Source organism: Falco peregrinus, chromosome 1, assembly GCF_023634155.1.
Source record: "Falco peregrinus isolate bFalPer1 chromosome 1, bFalPer1.pri, whole genome shotgun sequence".
In the NCBI taxonomy this organism is placed as follows: Eukaryota; Metazoa; Chordata; class Aves; order Falconiformes; family Falconidae; genus Falco; species Falco peregrinus.
Window position 1 is genome coordinate 39,642,564 of NC_073721.1, and position 17,341 is coordinate 39,659,904.

The window sequence follows — 17,341 nt, forward strand, 5'->3', positions numbered from 1 at the left end:
CACTGGCCGCTTCGGGGGTCTGTGGGGCCCTGGAGGCTGTCACTCACCCCTGCAACTGCAGAGCCTGGGTGCTAAGTTTTTATATATTATTTTTTTTTAATAACATGAGGTTGGAGTGAATCCCCTGATTCCACGAGCTGGAGCTTTAGGAAATAACTATGCTGGTTGGTTGCTAGATCATGACTCCACACCTGAAACTAGTTTTTGGTGGCTTCAAGCAGTGCTCCCACTCCCTACTTCGACCTGCCTTTCTTCTGGGCGATGTGGGGTGATGCCCTGGGAGGGGGCAGGGGGCAGCAGCCAGCACCCCTGAGGTCCCAGCCCTGCAGGCTGCCTTCAGGAGAGGAAAACCCTGCTCCGGGGAGAGGCTGCCCTTGCCCTCGCCTCTCAGTTTAGTTTATTTAGAGAGTACAAAAAGCCTCCAGGTTTTTCCTGTTTCTCGTGGCGGTGAGGTCAGTGCAGCTGGGATGGCCTTGGCCGTGTCACCGCGTGGCAGATGGGACCCCAGAGCCCAGCCTCACCCCTGACTGTCCCCAGCCAAGGGCATGTGGGGCCGTGGAGGTGTCCAGGTGGCTTTATGCCCCAGCTGCATGGGGATGTGCCCCAGCTCAGCTGCTGGAGGTGGCTCACCCTGCGCTGCCTGCCTGCCTCGCGGATGGCTGGGAATTGCCCGGGAGCCCTGGGTCCCATGCTGGTAGCCACGTCCATCTCTGGTGCGTGGAAGCAGCCACCCATGCTGCTAGCTGGCCCCGGGCATGGAGGTGGCGGCTGATGTAGCTGTGGGGGTGTCACAGGCTGGGCTTCTGCATCACCGAGCGTGGCCTGGCACGGGAGGGATGTGGGGAGGAAGGGGCCTTTGTTTTCCCAGATGACGCAGCCTGCGGCTGGGGCAGTAGGAAATGCTGAGCTGCTTCCTGCCCCGGCAAAGGGATGTTTTCCCCGTTCCTGCAGCCTGACACCGGAGCTGGCAGCTCCCTGCCGGGAGAGCCAGGATGCCAGGGAAGCGCCTTGGCATCCAGCTGGAAGGGGTGGCACTGCAGTGTCCCTGTCTGCCCCTGGAGAGGGCTGCTGCTGCTAACAGCTGGCACCCAGAAACCTCATCTGGCAGGAGACCTGCGTATTTGACCTAAAGCTGGGGTACTACAAACCTTGTTCATCCTTAGGATTGGGAAATAGCTTCTTTCTCTGGGATGGGGGATTTTGCACTGGTGCCTGGGGGACTTGGGAGCATGTGGGAGCCAGGTGGAGCTCGTTTGTGTAGAGGAGGTAGTTTCAGGCAGGGAGAGGAACTGCTGGAGGAATGGCTTTGTACTGAAAGTGAAGCAGGTTGAGACCCCTCTGGAGTTCAGAAGCAGCACCGTGGCAGAGGAGTCTGTGCAGCTGCTCATCCATTGCAGCCACTCTGCCAGCCACGCTGCCAGCTCTGCTGGGGTTGTACCTCTGCAAAGGGAGAAGGGGAGCGAAGCTGCTATCTGTGCAGGCAAAGCAATGTAACTGTCACGGTATCGGTTTATGGTGGTAAAATACAGCTCTTGAATATCCTACCTGGAGGCTTGGGAGCTTCCATATCCTGGCTTCAGGCTGAAATAACCGCTGCCGGTACCCCTGCTCGCTGCTGACTGCAGCCCACTGATGGCAGCCGAAGATGTTTCTGAAAAGATCTAATGAGTCATGCTGCTCTGTACGTGACCAAGAGCGGGCCATGCTCTGGCTGGATGAGAGCACGTCCCTGTGCCTGCCTGCCAGTTCTTCCACTGCAAATAGAGCATCGCTGCCTGCCCTTGCAGCCCGTGCCCCAGCCAGGGATGCTGTTTAATGCCACTTGCCCCCTTTTCCTTGTGTTGGTCCTGGGCACGCCACAGCCTGAGATGTGGCAGAGCCCAGGCATCTCAACCCCACGCTGCCCCGACACACGTGCATGGTATAGTGGTCTTTTTGTGCTAACATCTTTCACTTTCCTGCTGGTGGACAGGTTTTTGGGAGTGTCACATTTCTTTTTTTTTTTTTTTTTTCTTTTTTCCAGTATTAAGTCAGACACCCTCGCTTTAACACATGATTCCAGGAGCTGGGGCTTTAACAAAACTGCTGCACAGTGCGGGGCCTGGATTGGCAGTTCTGGTAAATCCCTAGGTAAACATTTTGACGGTCAGAACACGTTATCTTTTGATCTTGGGATCATGAAAGCACTTGTTCTTTGCAAATTCCTTCCACAGCTCGAGCAGAAAAAGCAGCAGCACAGAAAAAGCAGCAGCACGGCATGACAGGAAGGGCTGGAGAACTGGGATTATCCAAATGCCCTTTATAATGTTTACTGCTCTTGTAATCCTTGTCTATAGGCACTCAGGTCAGCTACTTTCTCTGCGGTTCTCTAGATGAGATTTTTCTAACCTAACCTTCAGATACCACTTTCTGCACCAGTATCTATTTAATCTGTTATAAACTCCCTTACAATCAGTGGACTTTATCCACGTGAGACTTAAAACAGGTGTGCTGACACTTTTGAAAGCTTAATTTATGGTCTTGGATGTTATTACACAGCAGAAACCCTACCTGGTGGCCCAAAGTAGACCAAATATCTCCTGTGTGGATTCTGTGCCTGAGCGCATCTTGCAGTTCTTCTTGGAGCCAAGGTACTAATGTGATTTCAGTCTCTCTCCTCTGTCTGGCTGTCCATTTTCTCAGTGCTTGAAGAACTTAAGCATCCTCGAGGCTTCCATTGCTGTCAGACTGATTTTGGGCTTGGCTGACAGATTCAAAGGTCCTTGCTGGAGGTGGGAATGTGCCCGCATGCACGTGGAGTGTGTAACTGAGACGCCTTCCTTCCTTAGGAAACCAGAATTTAAAAGAAAAAAAGACTTTAAATTACTTCCCTTTCTCTAATTCTTGTTTAGTACTTAAATGTTTCCACAATACGTGTGGCATGATTTCAACTTTGAGCCTATTTGACCTAAGAGCTTAACCCCTTTAGCCTCAAACTCCTGCCTCTGTCTTTTATCAAACCGACTATTTATGTGCACGTCTGACACCCTCTCCTACTTGTGGTCTCCAAGCGCAGGGCCAGCATTAATGCTGACAGAAGATTGCTCATACTTTTCCCCATGATGTGATATACAGGCTGAAGTAATATATTATTTTATTTTTTTTTACTAAAATCCACAGTTTCTGCCATGGGAAAGACTATTTTTATAAGTGCTATTATGTGCTTTGGATGAGATTGCAAGAAAGGGAGATTAGCTAATTACTCCAGGGTCTTTCTTCCTTTGCTGCGTGGGAAAGCTTCGTGGCTGGCGTCCATCTGTGTCGGCCAGAAAGCGGTGGGAGAGCAGTCCCGCCACCCCCTGCTCATCAGCTTGATCTCGTCCATTGCTTTCAAATGACTTGCAACCCATGAGCACCTTGGGATCCGCACCACTCTCCTCCGAGGGACCCTGTGCCGTGCCTGGTGCCATCAACAGCGTTAGAGTGCTGTGAAGTGAGGTGACCCCCATCTGTCAGTCTGGGAGTGCCAGCCAGCTGCCTACGGAAAGCTGGGGACATGGAAGTGACATAAAGAAAAATCCGTAGGGGAAGTCACTCATACTTGTTCCTAGCGAGAGTCTGTCCCGTAGCCGTACCACACCAGCACCGTGCAATGCTCGCAGGGCAGCGGAGCCTCACCTGGCTGCGGTACACGTATGGAAGCAAGGACTGGTAGTAGCTGCCCGTGTGGCGCTGGGGGGGAGCCGCTTGTGTTAATTAGAGCTGGGAGCCAGGGGCCCGGCCTGCTCAGAGGGGCTCTGCTTCATCCTGCGCCGCTGGGCGCTCGCCCTGCATTGAAGCCTGGCCCAGCCTCTGCAGCTGGCTGAGGCACTTCACAGTGCACGTTTTGGTGCCGTCTCTTCGCCCTGGGATTTTCAGCCACCTCTGTGAACGTCAGGTCTTTCTTACGCCTGCTCTAGTGAGGCCATCTTGTACTTTCTTTCTCCTTGCTTTGGTCAAGCGTCTTCTCTGGGGAGAAATAAGCCCTGGATGTTGTTACCTTTGCCCGAGGCTGCCAGTTCCCAGCCTGCTGAACTGATGGTGGGGATTAGAAATTTCCCCGTTTTTGTTAGTGCTGCCTGTGATTCAGAAGAGTCTTACCTCATGTCTTATTTAACTTGGATTTGGCCCTTTTCTTACTGCAACCAGTGTTTCTAAGTATCCACTAATACTGCTGGAAGCCTCCAGTTTGCAGCAGACCCAGAAGGGCTGGGTGATAACTCATACCTGACCCTGAAGAAGTCTCTGGCAGCTGGCCATCACAGCCCATGGAGAGTCTTTTGTATTAGCAGTGGTCTCTTCCCACCATTATTGTGGGACTTTCTTTTCTGGAAAGTCCAAAGTTGTTCCTCAAAGCCAGCTGTGAACCCCAGTCTGAGCTGAAGGAGACATTCTCCAGAGCACTTGTAGCAATGACAGGTCCCTTCTTTTTGGGTTGCCTGTATTTAAGGAAAGCCAAACTTTCAGATGTCGCTGAAGAGTGCTCCTCTTTCTGCTCCTCATCTTCACTTCTCCATAGAAAACAAAACAGCCCTGCTTTGAGAAATTGCAAGGAATGCTTAGAATCTGTAGTCTTGCACGAGAAGGTAGGTCCTGCGGCTTGCCATAGGCTTGCCCAGGTGTGTGGCACATAGCTCTGGCAGTGTTTCTGAGCTCTTATATTCCCAGCAGTCAACTCTGAAGGTCACCCGGAGGCCCTCCAGGGTGGAGCTGGGGGCCTCGGTGATGTGTGGAAGATGCTCACCTGCTTTGGCCAGTCACTGTCGTGTGCTCCTCAGCTGCCACAGCTGCAGTGGCTGCTTGCTGCCGGCTGCCCTCACACCGCCTGCACACCTGAGCACCTCTGACTGTTGCCTCTGCTCCTTTGCATGCAGGAAATAAGGCACATAGGAAGCGCACACAACCGGAGCGCGGTGCCCTTCACCGCTGCCACGGCTTCTGCTCCCCGAGTGATCACTGCTCAGTACAACAGCCCGGCAGGGCTCTACTCCTCGGAGAACATCCAGACCTTCAACAGCGCAGTGGAGTCAAAGGCATCGCCTGGGGCTGCAGAGCCCAGCAAGCCGTAAGTATCTTCCTCGCCTGCCCTGGGGAAGGCTGCAGGAGACCCGAGGCCATGGCAAGGGTACCCCGCTGTTATCCCAGCTCTCTTTCAGCACAAGGGCAGGAGCAGAGGCACGAGTGTGGATGTGGCTCCCAGGGGCAGGGCTCGGAGCAGCGGGGAACATTTCATGAGGTGCAGAAATGAAATTAATGCTGTTGTGTTTCTTTGTTTAGCAGAGACCGGCGCAGTTTCCGTGTGCGTTCAGCGTGACGTGCCGGCCAGCTGCCCTGAACAGGTGCTGACAGCTTGTGGCGAGCCCCTTGGAAAGCCGGCATGCGGTGCTGGCTGCGTGCGGTGCTGGGCGGTGGTGCTGGGCGGCCGGGGTGCCCGTCCTCGCCTGGCCGGGGGCGCATAGCTGGGCTCTGCCGAAGGTTGCATCTTTCCATTTTTTTATTGTTGAACCTCGCCTTTCACAGGCGTTTTGAAAAATAGCTGGAACATCCGTACATGTGCGAGCGGGTTTATCTATGGTGGGATCAGAAAGGGTCCCAACGTTAGAAGAGCCTATTGACGTTTATGGTCACGTCTGAGCTTCACCAGAAAGTTAACCCTAGAACTCCAAAGCTCCTCCTTTTTCCGTTGGAAGCAATAATCCAGGAGCTGTCTGAGAGCTTTCTGGCTGTGTTGGTCAAGTTACTTGTTTGCCCTAAGTCTCTATAGCAGTACCAAACTGCCTGGAAGGCTTTTCACCCACTTTTACAGCAAAAGCTGCGAGGCCAATGCTTTAGGTGATATTTGGCTAAAGTCCTGACTTGTGAATGGGGAGGCAGGAGTAACTCCAGCCTCTGCTTTGCAGGGCACAAAAGCCTGAGGTTGCAGTTTAGTTTAGCAGGAGCCTGAAGCTCGCCCCAGACCGACGGCAGTGTGGGGCCTCCTTGGCAGCGCCGGGTGCTGCAGCCGGTGGGTGAGGTGATCTGTCTGTTGCTCACTTGCTTCTGGTAGATCTCAGCAGCCTCATTCAGGGGCTGAGCAAAGGCAGAGTGAGGAGGAGGGAAACCTGACTGTGTTCCCGTGATGGGACCACTTGGCAGTGACATCCCACCTCTGGTCTAGGCTGGAGTGCCCGCCAGCTGGGAGCTGTCCTGGAACCCAGGTGTATTTGGCTGGGAACTTGTGGCTGATCCCTTTTTCTTGCAGGGATCAGTAAAGAGGTGGGCTTCTTCTAGTGCTGTGGCTCGTTGTGCTGCTCCTTGCAGGAAGGTACCTGCTGCGGGGCGGGTACATGGCAGCTCTTCCATCTTTCCCTTGCTGAAACACAGCAAGTTGCAAAGGAATGCTGGGGGCACTGTGCGTGAGACCTTTGCCAATATGCTTTTTCCAGAGTCATCAATAGTAACTTAATTGCTGCTGGTTTTCAGTGGCAGCCAGGGGCCTCGCCCTGCCATTGAAACCCCACTGCGGTCTCCCTATGCACAAACACAGGACGTGTAGGTTCTCCCTTCACGCAGCCCTCCAGCTGCTTTTAAATTCCCACCTGTGTGTTTTGCTGAGTTATTTGTCCACGGCTGCCCTTGCTCCGGGTTGATCTGGCATTTATCTGTGTCCCCATCCCGCACCCAGCAGCCACGCAGCCTGCCCCAAGCCAGCAGCCGGGGGTGACGCAGCACGGGGACCTGATCCAGGCTCCATGCTCAGAGGGTGCGTGCCGGAGCTGCAGGGCTGTGGTACAGGCGGAAACAACAGCAACCGTCTCCACTGGATTCAGTGTCGCAAAGCAAGCGGGGAGGACAGGGAGAAGCCCTGCTGCTGAGCACATCTCTTTTGGGATGGGGGTGATTGCCCCTCAGCAGGGTGCCCAGGCTGGCTTTGGGAAGGTCGGCAGTGAAGGTGGCATTTTTGGCTGGCCAGTGGGACCAGGAAGCCAGTTCATAGTGAAACCTCTGCTGCCACGTCTTCGTTGCTTTTACAGCCCCTGCGTTTGCTCATCAGTGGAGCGAGGGCGTTTTAGTTTTTGTGTCGGCACACCGGGAGTGCGAGAGCAGAGCCACAGCGTTAGCCAGAAGCCTTTAATGCAAAGCCATGGTGTGTCCCTCGGGCAGTATTCTGCAACTGCTTGTGTTGCTTGGAGCAGCTGGTCATTCATTAGTTCTTATTAATGAACATTATTAATTCTTAATTCTTCATTAATTTCTTCCTTCTTTCTTTCTCCTCTGCATTTTTTGCTTGATGCCACCAACACAAAACACAACCAAAACACAACTCAAAAAACCGCCTGTGTGGGCCCGCAGCTGCCCGGCATCGGTGGGTGTGATGCAGGCTCCCCTCGCCTCCGTCTGTAGCCCTGTGCAGGCGCAGCCCCCCGAGGTGCCGCGGCGGAGGCACAGCACCTCCTCCATCCCCAGCCAGCTTCGAGCAGGGCCCCAGCAGCTGAAGCACGTGGCCCGGGTCTGCCCCAACAGCCCCGTGGAAGTGGAGGTGCCGGGACTCAAAGTGCTGCACGTGCAGTTCAATTCGCCCCTGCAGCTCTATTCACAGAGCAACATCATGGATTCGCTGCAGGGGCAGATCTCTTCCATTAGCCCCGACTTCCCCAGGTAACCTGCCCGCTGCCTCCGCGGCTGGCTTGGCACATCCATTCATCCGCATTTCTGTGTCCACGGGTGCCTTGTCCCTTGTCTGTGGCTCATGGCATTGGCCGGTCACAAGAAAACAGCATTTACATTTCACCTCTCTGATGTTAGTGCATGACTCGTCACAGGAGCTGTCTCCGCACTGTGTCCGTGTCCAGCGCTGCGGGAAGCACCAGAAGTGGTTTCAGCCTGGGGGTGCAGCCACTGCTGCTGCACACCCACTTTCCTGGAGGAGCCACCTCCAGCAGGTGGCTTGGCGGGGAGCAGGAGAATGCTTTATCCCAAACGCTGGTGTTTCCCCTGCACTGAGCCCACTGTTGTTGTTTGCGATGGGAAGGTGCTGCCACACGTGTCATCGTGCTTCTGTTTTGCTGGCTGTGGGCTGGGCCGTGGGTGTGTGTCATTTCAGGCTGAGGCAGCTCCCCATGGGGACCATCTTGGACCACCACCTTTGGCTGGTAACACTCATGAGTTTGGAGCAGCCTGGACAGGCACCAGGCATGTGGAGGACCCAGCTGTGTTTCCACCCCACTTGCTTGTCTGCACAGGTTGTTGCCTTTGGGGCTGCCCCTTTGTCCATTGGAGTGGAGGATGCTCAGGATGCCCTGCGGGTTGCAGGACATGGGGAGAGCCTCAGCATCACATAGTCTGGATGCTCTTTGGTGTTTTCTTAGTGGCAGTTGGGAACCAGCTGGTCTGTGCCTCCAAGTGACAGCCTGTGGGGTTTTACAGGGAGGACTTCAGTATGGAGATAGATGAAGCAGAAGGCAAGTTTGGACATCTTGCAGGATAGCTCTGATCAAGGCTGAGTTGTTTCAAATGTGAACCTCCAGTAGTTACCCTGCTATGTGGCCAGGCAGCTTGCAGCTGTGTGTCATTGTCCAGGGAGCAAAAGCGCACAGCCAGATCTCATACCTCCTCAGCTGCTCACAGCCCCCTCCCAGGCCGAGCACCATGTGCTTCAAAGCAGAAGAAACCTTGGTGTCCTCGCCCACAGACCCAGACAGCCAAGCTCTGCCACGTGCCAGCAGCCAAGAGAGAATGGGAGGCTGTGGATTTACTCCTGCCTTGTTACTCAGCCCAGTTATTTGCCGTAAATTGCTGCTCCGGCTTGTAGTGGAGAGCGGGCACACCAGGATCGGTGGGCACACTGCTGGCTGCCCGTGCTTCTCTGGGCACCTGGTAGCACTCACAAAGGGGCCCCAGGCATTAGCGGCTGCTCCCTTGCAAAAGCAAGTGCTCCAAGTCCTGGACCTTCCAGTAGCCCAGGATCTCCAGTAGCTTTGAGATCCTTGTGAACTTTACAAAAAGTGCTAGCATAAAATAGTAAAATGACATTAGTGAAGAATAAGCCATGTTTTCCTGAAGGTGCTGTACCAGGCTGTATCTTGATGTTTTTTATTACCACCTTCTCGCCAACTTTCAGAGCCACCCAGCATTACTCAGTCAGTGGTGCCAGTTGCCCACGGTAGCAGCAGTGAGGTCCGGGGTGTGTGCGAATCTGAAATCTGGTAGCGTGGTCGGAGTTGTCCCCTGCACAGTTCTTGCATCAGGGGCCTCCTGCACGTGGGACAGGACACCGGCTGCTGGTGACGCTGCATTGTACTGGTGTAAGGGAGATGCCTGAAGCCAGCTGAGGTACAGGCACTCATCCTGCAGGCACAAGTCCTGTGCCTGTGGCCTTGCCCATTCGAAAGATGCATGTGCTTTCTGGTGCTGGTTATTATTATTATTATTAAGCAGCATAGCCTTGTGCCACAACAAGTTGAGGTATTTCACTCTGCTGGTACAATTTCTAGGATTTGGGGTTTTTTTTTAACAGTCTTTTGGAAGTCTTCTGTGTGCAATTATGGGGTGCGCACCTGGGAAAGCTGATCGGTGTGTTCTGCACGCTGCCACAACGCATGGTTGGAACACGGCGGCTTGCTGTGGTTTGGCTCTACTGCTCGTTTAAGGTGATTGAGCCTTTGCTGTTTGAATGCACGTTGGTGAAACGTTCCTAGTGTGCCAGCTGCAACAGAAGGCTTCTTGCCTGATGTTTTTATGGGTGGATAGAGTGGTGGGAGTGTATGGCTTTACATAAGATGAATGTAACGTGGAGCATGGATTCATTTGGGACGACCTAGGACATTTTCTGTGTAAGAGAAGGCAGTCATTATTTTATTTTTGGTGAGAGGCTTCAGTAAATGTGATTCAGGCTTCAAGGGTTCAGCTGCCTGCAAGCCTGATGTGCTTCCCACTCCACTGCAAATTACTAAAGATGGAAACATCTTGTGAAATTCTTTTTATGGAAATAGTACTTTATAACGTGTGATGATTTTGCCCCTGGTGCTTGAAGAGTTTGCTATGTAGAGTAACTCGCAGATGACTCAATTGTACATTGGCATGGAAAGTATGCAATTGCCTCCTCAGGAGGATGATTTCCCTCTGCAATTTAGTCTGAACTTCAGGATGTTTATGTACTTTGCAGGCAATCACAGGGTGCAGGGCCAGTGAGACCTAATAGACCATTTACATTTGTAAGGCTGCATTACGGAATTTAGCCATCAGAGGAGACTTGTTAGGTGTCCCCTTTTTCCAGGGACATTTTACTCTGGCTGCAGAACACAGGGCAGGCAGGATCTTCCTGTGTCCTTTAGTCCATCCCTAGCCCAGCAGCCGGTCAGTTTAAACCATTGATTTAAATCATTCCCAGTGGATGTTTGTCCAGGTTCTTTTAAAATCCTGTAGTACGGGGGCTGCTTACCCAGCCACAGCAATCCCCTCTGACATTTCAGTGTCTCTTGTCTATTGGAAAGCTTTTCCCAAGGGATATTCCGAATAATCTCCTGCAGTTCTAAGTTTGCAGTTTACCCTGTACCCACTGGATGTGGAGAACATCCTAGGTACTGCCTCCAGCTTCCCCCCGCCCCCCCCCCCCCCCCCCCCCTTAAAGATCCTTCCAGTGGCACAACGACCACCCTTGCGGACCCCACACTGTGAAAAGCTGCTCCTGAAGCACCTCGGGCTTGAGGCTGAGGGTCAGGTCCCTCGTGACACGAGTGGCAGCAGCAGCGATGCCTCAGGAGGAGCTGAAAGGAGGGCTTAGTCTCAGCAGGCACAAGTCTCCTCTGCCCTTGACCGGCTCATCAGCCTTTGTTAAATGCTGTAAATGGGCTGTGGCTCAGGGCACCCACCTGTAAAATGGAAATAATAACACTCACTTGGAAACCAAATTAAATTATTGCCAATCGGAGGATCTTTTCATTAGATTCTACAGCTGTTACTTTGGGCCACTTCACAGTGTACTTGCAAAGGTTTCTCTTTAATGGAATAAACTTAATTTGAGATTCACAGTGGTGTAAGGCAGCAGTCTAAGGTCGTTTGTGCATGCAAGGAACATGCCCAATGACACAGCTACCACCTGGGACTCCCATCCCAGCACGAGTTCTTTATTTTCCTATTAACAGAACAGTGATTTCCCGGGCAGAAAGTTTCAGCTTCTGGAGCACATCGTAACTGCGAAGTAGGGAGAGCCCTCGGGGGCTGGCCGGGGGCAGCCGGTGGGGACCTGCTGATGCCACCGGGGCTGCAGCTGTCTTGTGCGAGCACATCCAGCACCTCCATTTTCTGTGGCGTCCTGCTGGGCATTTGTTTTGCACGTCCGTTCTTCAGCCATATCATGCCTTGTGAAAATGCTGCTAGAGGGACTGGCTTTCATTTCCAGCTGCTTAACAAACATGTCCTCTGTTCCTTCCTCAGTTTGGATCAGCATAACCAGCCCCCAGGTGGCATTGTCATAGACAGAGAATCTGAGGTTTACAAGATGCTCCAGGAGAACCAAGAGTCAAATGAGCCGCCCAGACAGTCTGCTTCGTTCCTCGTGTTGCAAGAGATTTTGGAGTCAGAAGAGAAAGGTGAGCACTAACCGCACACCTGGTCTGAGCACGCTGTTCCCTTTTGCCATTCCTTGGGCTGTGTGCAGCGTTTAGGAGTAACATCTAAAACTTGTATTTTCCTTCCTTAGCTGTTGATTATTCAGAGTAGCATGTGTAGGTGGTTTCTACAGGAACCTACAGACCCTTTCACTAACCTAACTCCTAAATATTCTCTCTGTGATTAGTTTTAGTGCCTATGGGCCCGTGTCATTGCTTGCCCATTGAGTGACTCAAGAAATAAAGCCCTACACCTTTTAGTTATCAGGAAGGAATTTTAAAAGTTGCAGAAACTCTTCTATATTTTCTAAAGTTTTGCTCCTTTAAGATGATATTCACTGATTAAAGACCATCTTAGATCCAAGACTTGGAAAGGGTCAAGGCAGGGCTCTTCAGTGAGTGAGTCCTAAAGCTCCTGATCCCCATCCCTTTACAAAAGAAAAAGGATACACTTCTGAAGCTGAATGTAAAAATATGGAAGCTGCGTTACAGCAAGCAGTTCAGAGCTTTTTAACCTCTGAAACTTAGCTCTGCTTGGCATTCTTGATCTGACATCTGGGCTTGTGCAATTCAGGGCTATAGACTTCAAGATAAAAAAGCCAATTAATGTAGGTGGGGGCCAAATCGTACTCTCTTCTCCCCTTAAATAAAATAAAATAAACAAATAAATAGGGGAAGAATTCCAAGAACGACTTCTTTTTTCCTTAGATCAGTTGAGACTTTGTCCTTTTTTGTTATTAGCTTGGCAGTGGTATGTTTAGTTCCATCCAAGAAAAGCCTGGTGCTGAGATCCTCGCCACAAAGGGAAGCAGATCAGCCAAGTGTGGTAGGTCTGTAAGGAAACAGCAAAATGAAGGAAATGAAATAAGGAAACAATAGGAAGAAAGCAAACAGCATCTTGGGAGTCTTAATAAGCTGTTGAAATACCTAACTGAAAGCATCTTTTAAATATTAGGTGTTTGCAACTGGCCCTCAGGGTTCAGCTCCTGCATGGATGGGACTGGAATAGCCCGGACTTCTCATGCAGCTGAAGTCCTCCCCCGTGCTTAGTAGTGCTGAAGAAGATAAGAAGCAAAAGCCTCTCTGTTTGATCTTTCTTTGAAGATTTGCAGCATTATTGGGATTCTCTGGCACAAGGTTTTCCTGCCCCCTCACAGGCCGGGTTAGGTTTTGGCGTTGCTCCACCGTGAGCTGATAATCACCCATGTGGAGCAGGGCTGGAGGTTACGTGGTCCCAAAGGAATGTCTGTCCCCAAGGAGATGGTGTCCCTGCCTGCTGTGCTGCTCGGCCAGACTCAAACACCACAGCTGCCGAGTCAGATCATGTCCACAGCAATAAATGGCATGTTGGCTCCTTCTTCCAGCCTATCTTCAGGTGACGGCTGGTGAGCAGCAGCTGCCCAGCTGGGACAAGTCCCTGGGAGCATCACTGTCTGTATCATTGGCTGCACTGGTTTACACCAGCTGAGAGCCTGGCCCCAGAGATGTGTGTGTGTGTGTAAGCACCATGGCCAGTTGGTGTTTAGACCTGACCTCGCACTCATAAGTGGAGAGTGTTTCACAGGGCAGAACAAGTTATGGGTCCTGTGGGTATTTGGTTAAGCTGGTTCCTTTAGAGAGATTTAAAAATGTGTTGTCGATGGCACTAGTATGAGCAAAGGCAGAGGAGCGAGCAGAGGCGATAGGGAAGAACCTGCAACTATGGTTGCAGCTTGTTCCATCCCAGCAAGGGTGACTTGCTGCAGCTCTGCTGGGGGCCAGCGCTGCCCGCCAGGTTTGGAGGGTGAATGGGCTGCAGTCCCCAGGAGGGAACCTGCACCATGGGACCAGCATCTCTGCAGAGCTGGGTGCACCCCGCTGAGCTGAAGGCTGCCCTGTGCAGCATCACCTGCCCCACGGGCGAGCAGGGGTGACAGGTAGGTGCGGTGGGCAGTCCCCACCTTGTCCTTCAGCAGTGACGCTGCCCTGGGCCATGAGGTGTCCCTGACTGTGCTGCTCACCAGCATGTGCCTTGGGAGAGTTTTTCCTCCCCTTACACCAGGAGCAACCTCTGCAGTGTGCTCTTGGTTTGACACTACTTAGAAAGGTTTTATCAGTGTCTCCCAGCCTGAGGTGCCCATTGACCCCCTGCTCTGTTTCTGGCGAAACATCATGGGTGTCGCTGCAGCCCTCCTTCCCTTGCTGCCTAGTGTTGAATCTCTTGCAAAAGTCATATCCCTAAGACCAGTCACATCAATGGTGGTGTTTTGTAGGAAGAGGCTCCTTTTTCACTGCAGACAAAGGCTTGCCAGTGTCCTGCATCTAGGATCTGCTGCCGTTGTAGGCAGCCAGGGTAGCAGCGAAGGACCTGCAGGACATCCCTGCTACAGAGGGGCTGCACTAGGGAGATAGCTGGAGCACAATGCACAGCAGCAGGAGGGCACAGGGTCAGCCCGTGTCCTACCAGAGCGAGGGGTTTATTAACCAGATCTTCCAGGAGTCTTGGGGGGAGCCAGCCCCTCTAGGCTGCCAGGACACCCACCTCCTCTTTCTGAGCTCGGACCTGGCAGTCGCTTGCCCCTGCCTGTGTGATCAGGATGCGGCAGGCAGACGCTGGGGCTGCCAAGGCTGGGGCTGCGGCTTTGCTTTGTGCATATGAGACGCATCAGCTGAGGTCTGATGAGCTTTTAAGACAAGAAGGGTCTCTCAAATGACTGCCCACAATCTCAGGCCCTCAACTTTCTAGGTTAAGATTGTGTCCTGTCTCTCCCTTTTCCCCACACCCCCTTAAGTCTCTGCCTGCTTTCCGTGCACAAATCCCTGCCTCAGAGCTGGGGTTAAAGTGCATCACCCTCCCTAGCAGAGAGCATCTGCTTGGGAGCAATAGCCTCGAACTGTGCCTTTCACATGCTCTGAAGCACTCTCCTTCCACCCCCAGGAGACCCTACCAAGCCATCGGGCTTTCGGAGCGTCAAAGCCCCCACCACGAAGGTGGCCTCATCCATCGGCAGCGCCCAGAAGCTGCCCATGTGTGAGAAGTGCGGCTCTGGTATCGTGTAAGTATGCCTATCCCAGGGGCTGCAGGGCGAGCACCCCGTGCCTGGAGGGGCTGAGGGGCTGCCCCCCCGGGCACCTCACCTGCCCCCACCCGGCATCGCGCAGCTAGCTCAGGGCACATTTATTCCCAGCAGCTCTGACCAATAGCACCAACTTTGCGGCTCCCTGGGGGGAGGGAGGAGTTCGATTCCCCCCAGACTAGTGCCAACCCAAGCAAGTCCCTGGGGGACAAACCATGAGGCAGCTGGTGCTGCAGCGTTCTGCCTCCTACCTGGGATCTGTTGACAGCACCCAGAAGCAAAGTGCCCTTTCCATTGCGGGCTATTTCATGCTTTCCATATCTCAGCTGTGGAGTGGCCCCTCACCTCGGTGGTCGGGCCGGTTGTACCAGGAGAGCTGCGGTCCACTCCCTGCTCGGCTGTAGGACTGCACACCTCCCCTGTCTATGCAGACATCATTTTCCTTGTCTTTATGTAGGTACCTCCATCCTCCAGCGCAGCAGGGGCACAGGTTCCATACAGAATACAGACCTGCTGTACCATTCAGTGTGACAGCATGAGGGACCCAACCTGCATCTCTGATTCACCATTCAGTTTCTCAACCAGAAATTCTTCCCTACAACCCCCTTCTAGCTTAACAGCTGACTCCAGCAGCCAGGTGCTGGTAGCCCACCTGCAGCATCATGGCAGAATGTGGATTTCTCCCGGGCTGCCCACCCCAAGCTGCCAGATTGTTGCTGAGCCCCACTACACTGTGACTGCATGGTCCTGGCGTGGCTGGAGCACCAAGGACCAGCAGAGTCATTACAGAGGCAATCCATACCTTCAAATATGATTCAGAGACAAACCTACAATTATTCTACCAGCTAGGTAGATGGGGAGAAAAAGCACAAAGCTATGAATAGCACTCAAAACTAATGAATCATGGAAAACATAGATGGCTGCTGGAACAAAATGCTACTCCTGGCAAATTGTTATGTTGCTGCTGGTGGTAGTTAACGAGTTGCTATGTAGTTTTTCTCATCACCAGCTGCATTAGGCTGCAAAGTTTTCCAGTAAGAAAAGCGTTTGGCTGGATCTGTTCATTGCAGCGCCTTAGCAGCAGCATCTGAGCTCAGAATCGGGAGCTGGGCTCTGTGCTTCTCCCACGTGTACCTGGCATGCCAGTGACTAGCAAAAGGGTAGTGGCTAGCTGTGCAGCCTTCATCCCCCTCCCTTGGTGCCTGGCAAGCATTTCTGCATTTCTTCTGCAATTTAGATTTTGCTCCCCAAGGTGGTCCAGCTCCCTGCCATTTCATGCTGGGCATTCAAAAGCTGTTGCTGTCTCCAGCCTTCAGCAGTGGGTCTTGCCCCTGCAGGTGACAGGGCTGTCCCTGGGAACGCAGGCAGGCCAGGCGAGGAGACACTTCCCAGAGGCAGGCTCCTGTGCCAGCACACATCAGGTTTGAGCAGTGCTGTGAGCACCTGCCTGCACAGAGGTAGTACTTTGACTTGTCAGGAGCAGGAGAAAATTGCCCGCCTTCAGCACTGGTGCGGGTCTGGGCTGGGTGGGAGGTGGCTGGGGAGGAGGGGGGCAGTGGTGGGTGCCTGGCGCTGAGGGGTGCTGCTTCCTTCCCCAGCGGTGTGTTTGTGAAGATCCGGGACAAGCAGCGTCACCCCGAGTGCTACGTCTGCAGCGACTGTGGCACCAACCTCAAGCAGAAAGGACACTTCTTCGTGGAAGACCAAATCTACTGTGAGAAGCATGCGCGGGAGCGGGTGGTTCCCCCGGAGGGCTACGAGGTGATCACCGTCTTCCCCAAGTAAACCGCGCTGCTCACAAAGCCAGTCTCGATGGTTTATCCATTGCTGCTTTTCCTTGGAAAGCATCCTTCCTGCCCCCTCCGCTGAATCTTGTTTGTATTAAGGAATGCTAGGCATGGCTTTGAATTCCCTTGCCATTAATCCGCCATCTGTTCACAGGAGATGTCACTAATTGTTCAACATTCTTTTCATCTCCTCTTTTGCTGTTTGGGTTTGGTTTTTTTTAGATACACATAATTATTTTTTTCCTCCTCCTTTGTGCTCTCAATTGCACAGGAAAATCAGAGGCCTAAGTCAGATTACAGATCTTCTGTGTCCCAGTTATTTGCCTTCTGTTTGCATTCAATAAATGGGGTAAATCCACAAGGCAGGACGTGTCTGCTTTCTCCTAGCAGCCTGGTGCACGGGACCCTTGCTGCCCACCTTCTTGGCAGGCTGGGGGCCACGTCCCAATGCGTGCAAAGTCCCTCAGCGTTCTCACACCACACAAACATCCATCAGCAAAAGGGGGGCTCGCTCCAGAGAACCTCACCAGCCTGTTCTTGCATGGGGGAGGTCAGGACAGAGGAGCCTGACCCGTGCCCAACATTTCCCCACCCCAGCCCCCCGCTACAAGCCCCCTTTGTCCAGGGCTGTGCACTGTGTCTCCCTGGCCAAGCCCCTACAGCTAAAGCTGGCAACGCTGCTGGGAAAACACTGATTGTGCACGGCTTGACGCAGGAGCCGGGAACTACAAAAGGTTTGTGGGGTAGCTCTGGAAAGGTAGGGTTTTTTAATGCAGATATTAGTATTGAACCAATTTATTACTGTGGCAAGAGGCTAACAGAGGCCACTTACGGTCATTACTGGGCGAGGACTTCGATCACACTGTCTGCTGTAGCTCACTGAGAAAAGAAT

General features: G+C 52.9%; 1 protein-coding gene across 2 annotated transcripts in view; it reads left to right on the forward strand.

The window, feature by feature from the left end:
- PDLIM1 (PDZ and LIM domain 1) overlaps positions 1–16,810 on the forward strand; it is a 42,508-nt gene extending 25,698 nt beyond the window's left edge. The window contains exons 4-7 of one of the 2 annotated variants that reach the window (XM_005229733.4): positions 4,893–5,083; positions 11,434–11,588; positions 14,524–14,641; positions 16,261–16,810. In XM_005229733.4, coding sequence (XP_005229790.1) covers positions 4,893–5,083; positions 11,434–11,588; positions 14,524–14,641; positions 16,261–16,447 — 651 coding nt within the window. In that variant the 3' untranslated portion in view covers positions 16,448–16,810. Of the gene's footprint in view, positions 1–4,892; positions 5,084–5,115; positions 7,657–11,433; positions 11,589–14,523; positions 14,642–16,260 lie in introns of those variants that run through there. The other variant, XM_055794038.1, reaches the window with a different exon arrangement.
- Positions 16,811–17,341: the final 531 nt, after the last annotated feature.